The sequence below is a fragment of the Passer montanus genome, unplaced genomic scaffold, assembly GCF_014805655.1.
Source record: "Passer montanus isolate IOZ18808 unplaced genomic scaffold, ASM1480565v1 scaffold75, whole genome shotgun sequence".
NCBI lineage: Eukaryota > Metazoa > Chordata > Aves > Passeriformes > Passeridae > Passer > Passer montanus.
In genome coordinates, this window is record NW_024372702.1 from 45,657 (window position 1) to 60,816 (window position 15,160).

At 40.5% G+C, this 15,160-nt stretch overlaps 1 protein-coding gene across 5 annotated transcripts in view; it reads right to left on the minus strand.

Moving 5' to 3' along the window:
* Positions 1 to 15,160, minus strand: part of SLC1A2 (solute carrier family 1 member 2) — an 88,987-nt gene that overhangs the window by 20,059 nt on the left and 53,768 nt on the right. For all 5 annotated transcript variants that reach the window (XM_039730957.1, XM_039730959.1, XM_039730961.1 and 2 more), the window contains exons 3-8: positions 14,698 to 14,850; positions 13,828 to 14,078; positions 10,443 to 10,602; positions 7,343 to 7,469; positions 4,776 to 5,009; positions 2,266 to 2,460 (exon numbers count right to left, since the gene is read on the minus strand). In XM_039730957.1, the coding sequence (XP_039586891.1) occupies positions 2,266 to 2,460; positions 4,776 to 5,009; positions 7,343 to 7,469; positions 10,443 to 10,602; positions 13,828 to 14,078; positions 14,698 to 14,850 (1,120 nt within the window). The remainder of the gene's footprint in view (positions 1 to 2,265; positions 2,461 to 4,775; positions 5,010 to 7,342; positions 7,470 to 10,442; positions 10,603 to 13,827; positions 14,079 to 14,697; positions 14,851 to 15,160) is intronic.

Consider the following 15,160-nt stretch of genomic DNA (forward strand, 5'->3'; position numbering starts at 1 on the left):
AGATGTGCAGGCAGGATGCTCTGCTCTGCTGTCAGGCTCTGCATGTGATGCCAGATCCTCAGGCACTTCCAGCCTAAACTGGTAAGGGATTCCTTGCAAGCTCTGTGAGGAAATGCTCCTGCCTGCCTTCCTGCAGCAGTGCTTACAAACCTGGAAGGGAATTCAGCTAGAAATGTTCAGAACTAAACAGAACCGGGTCTTAGCTACCAAGACCACCCTTTCCCAAAGAACACAGAAAATCAGAGGAATGAAATGACCAGTATGAAGCAACTAAGGCTGGTCAAAGGCTAATTAAGTCTTTATGAGGTTATGTCTGGGTCATTTGAATATTGTCAGTATCACAAAGTGCATATTCCAGGCAAAACCTAATAATCTTTCCTTCATTTGTATTGCAATCTCAAGAGATAGTTCTTGTCATATTGCTGTAGCAGAAATGCATGAAGAGGAAAAGCAGTGGTTTTACAAACCAACCAAAGTTGCTCCCTGCTTTGTAAATGTCAGTTGCAAAGCTGGATATACCAGCCTTGAAATGGTGAGATCAGGAAGAGCCAATTGCTCGGTCCCTCAGAGGAAGAGAAGATGAGTAACTCAGGCTCAAGCCTACCAAATCGCCTGGACAACAGCAGATTCCTGATTTGAATTTCTCTTGTCTCAATTTAGTTTAATATGTGGCATCTCTGAAATGACTGTTTCTAGTTTTAGGAACAAATATGGATCATGCAGGTCTAGCATCTGCCTTCATTAGAAGCAGCTCTGAAAACCTTTTACAAACTTGGCTTTACTATTTCAGGAGCCAGGGCAGGAAGTAAACAAATGGAAAGTGTGGAACTAGTATAGCTGGGCAAGAAACATAGAATTAGACATCCCTTTGAAGGAGTTTCTTTAGTGTTAAAAAGGTTTAATAAAAGAAAACTGTGTGGGTGAAAACGACAGGAAGAAGACAAACTTGGCAGCCTTCACTTGTGGTTTCCATTTTAACTATTCAAAATGTTAGACCTGCTGTCTTCATCAAGTTAAAACTCCCTTACAGTAAACAGTCTTCAATCACTCTCATCTTGTTTTAACGGGCACTTTCTTTTATTCTTACAGATACTCAGCTTTCTTCTGGATAAGACTATTTGATATGAAAAGACTACAGTTAATATTTGCTGGGTTAGATAAAAGGTCTGGGAGTATCCAGACCATGCCACAGACAATCTCACCCTCAGGATGGGCTCTTCTCAGTTCATTATTTTTTTCCTGTTCACCAAAGTCACAGAAAAAATACAAGCAAATATAAAGACATAGAAAGATTTTTAGGTATAATTTTTTCTTCTAGTGTACATAAACAGATATAGTCTAGGAAGTGAATGGCCTGTACACAAGTTGTAGCATACCCCAAAACTAAAATAAAAAATAATTTCATTGGACAGAGAATGCCTTATATTACAATTGACATTGTTTGGTGTGCTGGTTTTGGCTGGAGCAGAGTTAATTTCCTTCACAGTGGCTGGTATGGGGCTGTGTTTTGGATTTGTGCTGAACACAGGGTTGATAATACAGAGATGTTTTTGTTATTGCTGAGCAGGGCTCACACAGAGCCAAAGCCTTTTTGGCTTCTGGTACAGCCACAGTGGTGAAGGAGCTGGGGCTGGTGAAGGAGGAGACACAGCTGGGACAGGTGACCCCAACTGACCAAAGGGATATTCCACACCACACGTGTGTGGAATCATCAGTGCAAAAGGGGGAGGAAGAAGGAGAAATGGGGAGTTTGGAGTGATGTTCTTTGTCTTCCCGAGTGACTGTCACCTGTGGCGGGGCCCTGCTCTCCTGGAGGTGGCTGAGCACCTGCTCACCTCTGGGAGGTAGTGGATTTACTCCTTGGTTTTCTTTGCTTGTGGGCACTGCTTCTGCTTTCCCCATTGAACTACTGCTATCTCAACCCATGAGTTTTCTTTTACCCTTGTGATTCTGTCCCCAGTCCTGCTGGTGAGGGAGTGAGCGAGTGACTGTGTGGGATTTGGTGTCTGCTCGGGGTTAAAGCATGACAATTATCAGCTGCAGAAGTGTAAAACACCACCAGCGTGCACTACGGCTGCACGTGATAGAAAACACACCACCAGAGAAACAGGACCCATATATGAAACATTCATTTGTATATAATTATTAGAAATCCATGGATCTCATACTGAATCCAACTGTGACGACTCAGCTACCGAGAAGACATCCAGCCCAAAGCATTCACATTTTACAGTCTATAGAAACAAAGGACTCTTTTGAACTGACCTCACAGTAACTATCTGGCCTCCATCCAGGTCAATTCCATTCATCTGTGCTATGAAGATGGCAGCCACGGCTTCATAAAGGGCAGTTCCATCCATGTTAATAGTTGCTCCAACAGGAAGAACAAACCTTGTCACACGCTTATCAATGCCGAGATTTTCTTCAAGACACCGGAATGTGACGGGTAATGTTCCAGCACTAGGGGAGAAAGCAAAAAACATAAAAAAGTCATAATTAAAATCAATATAACACACACACATAAGGGAGCAAAATCAGAAACTTTAATAACATTGTTTACATTTTATAATTCCACTTTCTCCTGTGATTTAAGTCTTTTTTGGACAATTTTTGAATTAGGTCTGCATTTTGCTGGAAGTGGGACTGAGGCCAAGACACGAGTGTGGCTTGATGTAGGATGAGAGCTTGAGAGTTTCTGGATGAATTTTTCAGATTCATTGCTGAGGCCTTACACCACGGCATTGCACGTGATGCAACAGACGCAGAATCTGCTGCAAGAGACTGTCAAAGTGCCTCCCTCCCTGGGGGAAGTACCTGGGCATTCCCCCCTGGCCTGAACGTATCCACTGGATTCTATGTTTGTTGGGGGACCCTCACCACCAAGAAGACCTGATGGACAACATCAACAGGATGCTGGTGGGATTCAGAGAGTGGAGATATTTTCTTTCATCTGTCACTCTGTTTCTATTTCTCTCTCTTCCTTCCCTTCTTCTCTCTCTCTCTCATATTTACTATTAAACAAAATCCATACTATTGACTTTGGCATATAGTCTCGTTTGCACCTTCATGCAGGCAGAGGCTTTTCTAATAATTTTAAGAACCAGACTGTAACACTGATATACAGACCTCTGAGTGTGATACACAGACCTCTGAGTGTAAGGACAAATTTTAGATTTCTTTGATTGTGAATTCACTCTAAATGGAGAATTTGGTACGGCGTTAAGGACTGAAAAAGCCAGGCAAAAAAATACAATCCAAGTTGTTTCCAGACAATGGAGGACAGGAAGAAAGGATGTGAAACACAGTAGGAGGATAGGAAAAGATGCAAAAGATGGGTGGAAGAGAACAGCTCTTTGCAAAGATACACAGTGCCTTGCTTTTGTGGGAATATTTCATGTAATTACATTCACTTGCTCAAAAAATACCGCCTCCATCCAAAAATACTGCTGAAGTGGAAACTCAAACACTTAAACGAACAAAAGCCTCAGGTAAATTGTAATTTATGAAAACTCTTGGCCAGACCAGACCTCCTATAATCCAACACTGTTTATCACAGAGCAGAGAATTACTGAGGTTGGAGTGTATTTCTGGAGGTCACCCATCTCGACCACCTTGCTCAAGGCATGGGCAGCTAGGGCAGGTTTCCCACATTTCCCAGGACTGTGCCCAGACAGGTTCAGTGAATCTCCAGGGATCGAGACTCCACAACTCCTCTGGGCAGCCTGTGCCAGCATTCATGCACTGTCGCAGTAAATCACAGCAAAGAGTTTCCTTGTGTTCAGATGGTACTTCCCGTGCTTCACTTTGTGCCCATCCCTCTCTTCCAGTCACTGGGCACCACTGAAAAGGGGCATCGCTTCATCTTCTTGGCATGTCCCATCAGATGTTTGTGCACATCAGTGAGGTCCCCCAGAGACTCTTGTTCATCAAGAGAGAAGCTGTTCAGCAGAATGGTTTCGGTTGAGGGACAGCTGAATTACAGTTCTTTCAAGGCATTCTTCAAATCAAGAATGCTCAGTTTTCTGGTGGTCCTTTTTGAACTAGGGTTTTTTGTTTTCACCTTTTTAATTAAAATGGAAGATTACATTTTCTTCAGAAACAAAACATTGATTGAAGGCAAACACTTCTAAATATGGTATTTAACTGAAAAACATTTTCAAGTCAAGATCTACTGACTGCCCCAATGCAAGACAGCAATTTTTGATTTTTAAAAATTTATTACTGAGAGCTGTGGTACTTACAGACTTTTCTGAGTCTATTCTGTGCATTGACAAGTCTAAAATGCTCATCTTTTCACTGAAGTCCAATTATTTTGCCAAAATTTATTAAAATACAAACGGAGAGGGGTTTTTTCCTTTCTTTTGTGAAACCTAGAAATGTTTGTTTTTTCTTTCTTGAATGCAGTGAGACTGGTATTAACATGCTCTCAAAATAAATAGAATTATCACTTTTCCTAGTTGAGGAAACAAGCACAGAATTAACACAATTTGCACAAGTGATTAGGCAAATGGCAGAAAAGAAAACAAAAGAAGAAAGGAAACAAAAACGTAGGTCTCCCAGATGTCTGCAGGTCTCTGCAGATATACAGCCTCTCTAGAGAATCCTGAAGTCAAGTGGTATTTTGATTTATTTAAACATGGCTGTATTAAAAATAGTTTTCATTCAATGGCATAAAAGGATTTTGCAGTGAAGGTCAGAACAGCAGATGAACCATGTCTAAACAGCAGGTAATAATCAGCTAAACAATAAAGCACACTGGTATTTCTAAGGTGTACCTGGAAGCTGTGCCTAGTGCTGTGATCCATGCCTGGAAAATCCCAGCAAGGAATGAAAATGGGCTTTTCCTTGTTATCACAAAGTAGAGCAGAGGCAGGAAGATCCCTCCATGGATGACAAGACCCACAATCACAGTGACCATGTACATGCCAAGTTGTCTAGCAACTACTTCTAGGTCCTTGATTGCAATGATTTTTCCACAGATGAGGCAAGCAATACCCAACGGGGAATACCTGGAGAAAGAAAGCAAGCATAGACAGAACTCGTCGTGGCAGTACTGAACAAAACACAGACTGGAGAGGAGCAGGGAGCTCTCAGGCTCAACAGCGAGGTGCATGTCAAGAACTGATGGAAATTCAAGGGACAGTTTTCACACCTTTTTTTAACATAATGGTCATCTCCAGCAAATTCCCCATCTACTTCATTTTCCATCCTGTCAAATGGAATATGCCTTTCCTGAATAGTTCTCAATCCTAAAATAGCATTGTACAAAATTATCATAATGTTACACAGGCTAGGATCATTATAAAGAATGGTGCAGATTTGTTCTTAAAAAGTAACTTTTACAACCCATTGTTTATCTGGTTTTAGGAGGTTGCATTATTTTTTTCAGTTAAACAATTTGTTGAAACTAACTGTTTATATCTTGAAGGCTGAAAATGTTTCCACTCTGTTCTTTCAATAATTCAGACAAATGCTTTTTAATTCATGGGTTCTTCATTAATTACGTACTTTTGTTACTTAGGGTAGGGGTTTTGTCTCCTCAATCATTAGAACAATACAAAGGAAACCGATTTTCAGAGTAAAAGTGCTTCCTGGTTTTTGTTAGAATATCTCATGGTTTCTCAAGCAATGTGCCCAAGGCCTGGAAGCCTTCAATCACTTGAAATGCAAGGCCAGCTGTTATAGCAGTTATCATAAAATGCCACGTTTCAATGAACTTGACAAAACGCAGTTCTTACAGAGAGTTACGTGTTGTCAGAGCCAGATGTCTGTTTTGTTTTATGGCTGTGCAGCAATGCCATGCTCCTGAGAGTCTCTAGGTGCCATGGGAGTTGCAGATGTCTGTGCTGAGCAATCATAAACCCAGCAGTATGTAACTCTGCATAAGGAAGTGTTTTTTTCTTTATAAACACACATTAAAACCCCCTTGCTTCTGGCCTCAACAAATCTTTAAAAATTCTAAACAGAGATGAACAAAAGGAATTCCCAACATCAATTTCCTTCTTTCATGAGAAGAGAAATAAAAATCACATCAATAAAAATAAATATTTACAGTGAATTTCTTGAAACTTAAAAGATTTCCTGCTGTTGCAACACTGACTACTAGAGAATGTTTATATTGTAGGCAGGGTATTATGCCTTGGGTCTACCAAATGGTGCTAAGCAAGAGTGAATGAAAACAGCTTTGGTTTTATGCAGCAAGATCATCTACAGAAAAGCAGAAGCGTACCAGGAACACAAGGTCACGGCTTCCAGTTCTTTCTGTTATTCTGCACATTCCCTCACTGTTGTTACTCTCTGCATCACTCTGCCCTAACAGTGTCCCTCTGAAACGCGGATGGTGCTGATGGCTCGTGCTTCAGGCACTCTGCCCCCCTTCCCACACACTGTGTCCAGAGAGCTCTAGAGAAGAGGGCAGCCTTGGAACTCAAGGAATCACTCCCAGGGACACCAGGGAATCCCAGGCAGCAATGAGCCACGATATGTGTGTTATGTTGGAGTGGCTATTTCTGCTCTCAATGACCTAGGAAATGCACTAGTTCAATGCCAAGCACAGCAATACATTTTTATGTTCTGGAAAACTGGCTTTATGTGAGATGGCCATGCTTGGCATACAAATAGCTCTGGGGAAGCACTCAGAAGAAACATTTTAAAAAAATAAAAACAAGAGTCAGAGAGAGCCCTCTCTCGTAAGTGTAAACAAGGGCTCAGACTTAACTGGGTAAAGTTGCTTCCTTAAAGGCAAGTCAGACCTTATTACAAGCAGGTATACTTCAAAAACAGAGCAGATATCTTCCAGTGACCTCACTGCAGCAAGGTTGTAAGATATTCTGCAGAAACTGTGAGTAAAAGGATTACACATCACTGAAAATTACTGGAATTTTATTTGATGCTAAAGTATTTTTACTAAAGAAGACCATGAATAAAGTGTGCCTACAGGTTTTATTTGTAATTATACCTCCTAGGTAATATCCTGGGATTATGCTAACCTCCCAGAAAGATTGGGATAGTCTTGTGTGGGCCATTCTTGCTTGCTTAGGTGTTCTCTATAATGAACTTCCATAGTCAATGTGGCATTTGAAGGCCTTCGCTGGTACATGCATGTGTTGTATTTCAGCACAGAAAGAACAGAATCTCTTCAGAAATGTTTCAAGTTGGGTCCTAAATAATCCTCACCAAATGGAAAGAATGCTGCTGTGGTTCTAATATAGCTTTCAAGGCTTTAGAAAGTCAACTATTTAATTACACTGTTTACTAACAAACTGGCATCACTCTATCAGGGTTTTATAAGGGCTTTTTAAAAATCACTTTTTTGTTCTGTGAGTTAGAACTACAAACTTACCACATGATCATGGTTACTAACTTCATTACAATTTCATTCAGGATGTTGAAGAAATCCACCATCATCTTGGCCTGTTCTCCCATTTTCCCCATAGCAATGCCAAAAGCAATAAAGAATCCTATCAAACCTGTTGGGAAAAATTGCAAGACAAAAAAGAAGGCTCTTAGGAAGTTTTTGCACTTAGTCAATGTCTTGATGCTACCTGCAAATCCAGATTTCACAGAAGCATAGGATCACAGTTCAGGTAAACTTGGAAGGGACCACAGTGGGTCATCTGATCCAACCTCCCTGCTCAAGTGGGACTATCCTAGAGCACATTGCTCAGGATTTCAGAACTACCCTGAGCTATATCAGAACTATCCTAAAAACTATAGGTTATTACACATGTCTTGGGACTTTTTTAACATGTACTCATGCTCAACTACCATAATCAAATCCAGAAAAATCTTTGATTCTTTGATATTTTACTAAATTCCAATTTCACAGCTCAATTACAGTTTTGTTGTGTTTTTTTTTCATGTATTGATCTGATCATCAAAAAATACATACAATCTTCTCAACACCATTCAGCTACTAGAAACCTCATGAGCCTTGACAAATGGGAAAGGTAATTCTGTAACTCTGTTGTTAAAAGAGTTGCTAGAAACCAAGAGGAATTTTCTCAGGCTTTACAAAAGTGCCTTAACAGACCAATAAGTCCTGGAATCTGGGAAAGGCAAAGTAGCCCTAGAACTCTTGTAGGGCAGGAGTATTCCTGTTAAATGAAGAAGGCAGAGGTGGGAGGAGAAGGTGGGTATTGCACTTAACCAGAGAACTCCCAATAAGCAGCTTAACCTCACTGAAAAGGCTATCAGTTGATAAAAAATTGTAGCATTCAAAATGGGCAACATTTGGCTCTTAAATGTAGATTTATCTGGAGTATTGGACTATCAGTGTGAAAAAACAATAGATGCATCTGTCATGGATTACTTTGGAGCTGTTTCTTCAATGCTAACCTTTTACATCCAGAAATTTTCAGTCCAGAGCTGGATTATTAACTGATACTGACAGATGGTTTGAATCTTTAGCCATTCTTTGAGGCTAAATTTTCAGTCATTATATGAGTTCAGTATTTAACAAATGTGTAAACCAATCTGGGAAATTCCTATGGAAAAAACCTATTGGGACACAAAAACATTGAAGATAAGGGAATATGAACTGCCAATACCCTGGGAAAAGACAGGCTGTCCCATAGCCTCACACTGGGTTTAGCAACCAGATTTTTTTTTCTTCTTTTTTTTTAACCCAGTTTCCTGTATACAAAGTCATTCTTTAGAACCAAGCTATCTTTGTTGAGTCAGTTGAATAGGGAAGTGAAGCATATGTTTGTGTGCTGCAGAGCATAGAGAAATGATGAAAAGCTTTTCAAAGACCAAGTTACTTCCTGGAATTCAGAATCTGCATTAGAAAATGTTAATAGGTAGTTTTGTTCATTAATTCCAAATGAGCTGTTACGTTAGTCATGGGAGTCAGATTGGCTCCTATTTGCAGGAATTTGCCTGGCTCGTACAGATTATCCAAACTGGATGGCAAGTCCCACAACATTTTCATTTCTTCATTCAAAATCAAACCCACAACAAATCAACCCAAAAAGCTCAAGAACATTTGAGAGTCATTGCTCAAAACACCATAGCAAATTCCTGAGATAAACTGTCTATTTCTTTTCTGTAGGAATTGTATTCAGCCTTCTAGATCTTTTCTTATCCATGAAATAGCCTACACAAAACAAGCCCAGCATTAAATGTAATGCATCTCTCACTCAGGACAACTGTTTCATTTTAATGCATAAGCAGAATTCCAGGAGAGAAAAAAACAGGTGAGGGCAAACAGCATTGGCAACGTGCTGCTGTCTCATGCCTGGTGCAAAATGCCAACTTGCAGCTGTGAAAGTGGCTCCTCTGCCCACAGATGCTGAGTGGAACGACAGCCATGAAAGCAGGCAGGATACAGGGCTCTTGTAGAGCAGGCTGCTTCACAGAAAAATGAGACCAACTTGTAGATGCTATCATCTCCCCTGTATCTAAGCAAAGCAGCCAACCAACTCACCAACACCTCAGGAAGGTCTGCAGACAGCACTGTGCCAGCAAGAGCTGTTCAACAGCTGTAAGAGGCCATTTGCCCTTCAAAGATTATGGCCAAGTGGTGAGAGAAAGCAGGGGATTAGGTACCCCACTTTTTGGACACCTGTAGACAGAGAGGTGTCAGCCTCAGCCTTGGTGCTGTCACAGAGCATCTTCAAGCGTAGGTGTGAGGCTACAAATTGAGAGCTAATTTGTGACTTCACCCACATACAGAAAGGAAGGAGTTGAAGGAGGAGCACTCCTCTCTCAGATGAAAAAATAGGGACTCTAGACACAGAAGAAAAAATAGAAGTGGTGTGGAAGCTGTTTGTTTCTCGTGTGTCCCCATCCCAGACTGAACAGTTGCTTCAGGAAAGGGTGGGAGATAGGCAAAGTTTTCCTACCACCTCCACTTGCTGGCTTGTCTGGACAAGATGGCATGATGGCAATTGCAGCTGGTAAAGGTCAGCAGCCAAGATGAAAGGAGGAGGGAGTTGTGACTCAGAAATGTGTCAAGCCTTTCTGGGATTTTTCTTGGGTGGTGTGGTTCACACTCCACCTCTCACTTCAGGCTCTGCCTCAAGCCAAATTAGTTCAGCACATCGAAGACACCTACTGGAAACAACTTGGATCCATCAGGGGGTGTGTGAAGCACTGGCTCTTGAAGCTCTCCCCCATACTGTTTTGCCAATATGCACTAGTATTACCCTAGGTCAGCTGCTTCTAGGATGAAAGGATATTTTGGGTAGCTCCTACATGCTTTGCCACTGTACTCCTCCAATTCATAACCACAAGGCTGCCAATCCAGAACAATTCACTTGCTAACTTCTGTGATATCTCAGAGATCAACAGACAGCCAGTAGGTGATAACATTTGATGATTATCTGGAGTGACTAAATATGCGCCGAAGACCAGATCAGACAACACTGACTACCTAGCCACAGCAAAAAGCTGTGACATACATATCATGGACATTTTTGACAGGCAGAAAATCTTCTTACCCAGGACATTCATGCCATCCTTAAATTCAAGTCCCTTCTTTATGACCATTTGGGCTTCAGGTGGTGCTGTCTCATTCACCATAGCAATAGCAGAATCAGTGACATTAGGCGGCTCCTCCACAGGTAGTGGCACCAGCACTTTCTTGGTGACAGTTTGAATCTGAAGGCAATAAAAAGGGAGGATGAGAATGGAAACAGACTGAATGCATCCATGTAGTAGATACTGGGGGTCTTCTTCATTACTCTAGTGTGAAAAGTACAGCAAATGCATGTTTTTTATCACTGCAAGGAAGCATTTTACAGATAGTCCCTTTGGCCAGACAGTTCACAAAGGGTGCTTCCCAGACTCTGTGTCACAGGCTGATACCATTTATTTAGCACCAAAAGTAAAGTGTCTCTAAGATCAGTCATGGCAGCAGCTCTGCAGTAAGGCTTGTTATTCAGGATAGTGTGTCCATCGCAAGTCATCCCGTTAATTAATCAAAAATTCAGAACGTTTCCACCATTTACAGCTTTTGAACTCTTGACTGCAAGAGCTCAAAATGGAATATACACAGTCCCCTGAGCTCTCTAATTAAAAGATGATGGGGGGTAGATAACAGAAAAATTACCAATGCTGCCAGATACAAATCTGACCACCTAAAAAAAAAAAAGGAGTCATCAGCTTCTGAATGCATTTGGACCCCCTCCTGGCACATGAAAGTCAGGGTAAAGGAAAAGCTGGGAAGAAGTTGTAGGAGGAGAAGTGAGCTTGAGGTTACAGCTAGGAAAAAAAGATATCTGTGATTTGCTGCATTTAGAAGGGATGTTTTTCTCCCACTTCACACCTTGACCATTTTTCTGCCTCTTCATGGTCCTGGGACAGGCAAAATGGTTTGGAAGCTATGACTGCCTTGCCACATTTTCCCACCTGCTCCCTACTCCCCTTGCTCCTAGAAACACTTAGCAAGATAACAGAAACTGTGCATTAGCTTTTCAAAACACATTTGTTGACATGGACATTGTAGTACTATGGATGATGATCCAGATTTGATCCATATGGTTTAAACGTCATGGTTTTAAAATACCTTACATTTCTCCTTCTGAAACCTGCTGCCTAAATCTGGAGAGGGGAATATAGATAGAAAACCTACACAGCTTTGCATGAGAAACTCTTCAGTTGTCCTGAAACCACCTAACATTCTTGCAGGTCTACTTTTTTTCAGAGTTAAATTTTATCTGAGGGATTTTGTCAACAGAGTACTTTTTTATGTGAGGTATTCAGAATGTAAGAACTGAGTAATAGAAATTAAAGTATTAGACTCTTCACACTCATAAATTCCACTATAGTCACTTAAGTTAAAGGTCCTCAGCAGTCCTTTGCACAAGGCCTCAGCCTCTAAAAATGCTGAATCTGACATAAAGCTTAGATTCTGACAACATCTGAGACTAAAAAAAAAACTATTTAAATGTCATAGTCATATTCACAGACGGTCCCATGGTTTTTCTGCTGGAATAGCAATTTTCATTATAAATTTAAACTTTCTTGTGGACTATATGAAAATTCAGGAGGGATTGAAATTTCTTGATAGCCACAGTCCAGTTTGCAAATGAACAGTTCCAAAGCTGCACATTGGCTTTTGCCTGGTTGCAATGGAAGGCACAAAAACCTGCCCCTACACTGTTCAGTGCCATTGCTGTGCACCCTTCAGAACCACTCTTTGGAGGATTTCTGCAAAATATTTATTCCACCTAAGGCTGCCTGGAAACTCTGAGTGTCTATGGAGAGAAACTGTATGAATATAGGAAAGAAAATATATGCTTACACCATTGAAGCAGGTTATTTTCCTCTTAAAGAGAGAGAAAAGTAAAGCCTAACTCCTTACAGAGGAGTTAAGGGCTAACAGAAGCAAAAGTTCCTTCTAGTCACACTTTACAAATGAAATGTGGCATTGTGACAGAGGTTTTCACTAGAAATTAGTCTGGAATCTGCTAAAATCAAACACTGAAGAGCCAAAAAGCTCCTTTTTTTCTTTTTTTTTTTTTTTTAAACTAAATTTAAAAATAATTGGTGAAATTAGTGATCCATAACTAGTGAAATAACCTGAACATTGGTATTACACGCACTGAAAAAATAATACTAACATTTAAAAAAACCTGACACAGGTAGCTTAATTCTTCTTTTTTCTGCTTTTTTTGCCCCTTTGTCAAGATATTTGACCACTTTCAACTGACAAGAAACTGCCTTTTCCTCTCTTCCACAGTTCAAATGTGGGAGAGCAAGAAAAAATCATAAGCACCCTGCTTTCCCTCACTCAATTTTGCAAAAATACATTTCACATTACATGTGATGTTTAGCCACCAACAGTTTGACCACATGACTGACATTCCCATGATGATTTAGAAATATTGAGAATGTTCTCTCTCTAAATCCCCAAGGATTATATGTTTTTATGTGGAAGTCCATGTAAGAAGTGAAGCAATCCAAACCCTTTTGGCAGTTTAGGCCACACTCCATTCTTCCACTCTCCCATGGCCCCTTCTCCCTTCCCCCCCCTTCTTGTTACTTTTTTCTTTGGGTCTAACCACAGCACCAGCTATCACGCCATTTCACACAGGAACACTTAAGAACAGGTTTGGCAACAAATCTTGTAACATCAAAAAAACCCAAAACCAACCCAACCCACAAAAAACTCTGCATTACTTTCAAACAATTCAGTTGGAGGGAAAAGCTGCTTATGTACAAGAAATGTGCTTAAGCATATTTTACCTCTTAAAGTCAAGGTGTTTTGATTAAGCACTGGTGAAAAGCTTTCAGACAAAATTAACTCCCTACAGGGCAAGCAGCACATTGTGCAAGCATCCTTCCTTCCCAGCATGCTCCAAAGCTGGTGAGATGGAGCCACCTGTAGGTGCATCAGCCCTTTGGATCTGCTATGCCCACCTCATCTGGACTCTAACACAGCAAGAGAGGTTATGAGAGGTTGGGTTTTGGGGTACATTTTTGGCAACGAGCTGGAATGATGATCATCCATATATTCCAAACAGAGCATTGCAGAACCATCATTTCTGTAATTAACAGCCAAGTTAAAATTCAACCTGAATGAAAGACCAAGCCAGCATTAATGACCATAGATACTGTATGAAAAGCACAGAGGAAATTAAAGATTACTTAATAACAAAATTAAAATAAACTTCATTAAAAACACCCCCATGAATTTAAATAATAACTACAACATAAACCAAGGCAGCTATAAATAATGTTGTTTCATTTACCTGCTCAAGACTTTAGACCTGTATTCCTCTTTGCATCCTCATTTCCCTGATTAACCTAAACAATGACATTAATTCTACAGACAACCCTGACAAGATGTAAAGAATATTACCAAGGTGTAGAAGGACTTACCTGCTGAAAGCATGCTTGAACCAGATTTTCAGGGAACAAGTTTCGGATCAAATCCAAGAAGGCATCCAGACTAGATACTTCATCATTCTTCTTCCCTTGCCCAAGCTGTTTCTTGAGTTTTGGATTCCCTGGATGGATGGCTAAAACCAGAATCACACCCAGCACAGCAGCAATAATAGTGGTGGACATGTAGTAGACCATGGCTCTTGTCCCCAGGCGGCCACTTGCTTTAGCATCTAATCCAGACAGTCCTGCAGGTGTTTAAGATACAAGCAAATATATTGGCACTCAGTAGCCAATTAAATAATTATAAAATAAAATCCTTTATAATTTTCAACATTTGATGACTACCTCTGGGTGCCTACTTTCATCCCCGTGATATTCTCACCAAAAGACACAGTACTGATGTTTCTCCCTCTAGTTCTTATGAGTGCAGTGTCTACTGTTAATAATTTGAAGAGAAGCATTTAAAACTCCACCTAATTGCAGAGGAAGCATGGAAAAATATAGAAGATCTCTACCATCTTTTGCCCTTGACTTTTGCAAACTGGTCACGGTCTGGCTGACACCACACCTTCAAGAAGGCTAGGCTCACTAGTGCCAGGCCATTTTATTTGCAAAGTCCAATCCAGAAATTAGATAAAACAGCATATTAAGAAATTTTTGATGGTAGCATGTGTGCATGTGCTTAGAAATAAATTCACTGGAGCATATACATACTAAAGCAAATGAAGTTATCCAGAAATTTACTCTAAAATACTCACTGTAACTGCAAAATGCTGACACCATTATTCTTCCTACATCACAAAAAGCAAACCAGGTGATACTTGTAGAAAGCATCTTAAAGTATTTATGGCTAATGGATCTTACCTGTGATTAAACTGGAGATAATTAAAGGGAGGATCAGCATTTTTAGCATCCGCATCAGTATATCTCCTGGGAAGGCTATTAACATGATGATGTCAGGGTCAATAGGTGTTGCTAGGCGAAGAAGACCCCCACACACTGCACCCAGGATGACACCTGGAGGAAGAACAAACAAAGAAGCAGGTGGGTTATTGGAAGGAACTGCCTGATGTGGAGTAATGCACATATCTTTGAAGAAAACTTGATTCTCACAGCTCATGTCTTATACTTTTTGATGCTCTTCATCTTTCTCCTTGTGCTGATGTTCTCAAAACACAAACAAACCCCTCATCATTTATGTGGATAAAGTGATGAAACTTAAACCTTCTGCTCAGGATTGAGGCTGTTAAAGCATAGATTAGGAGGAAAAAATGCTATGTCTACTGTCACAACATGATCTTTGTGAACAGGTATTTTGTGTTTACAT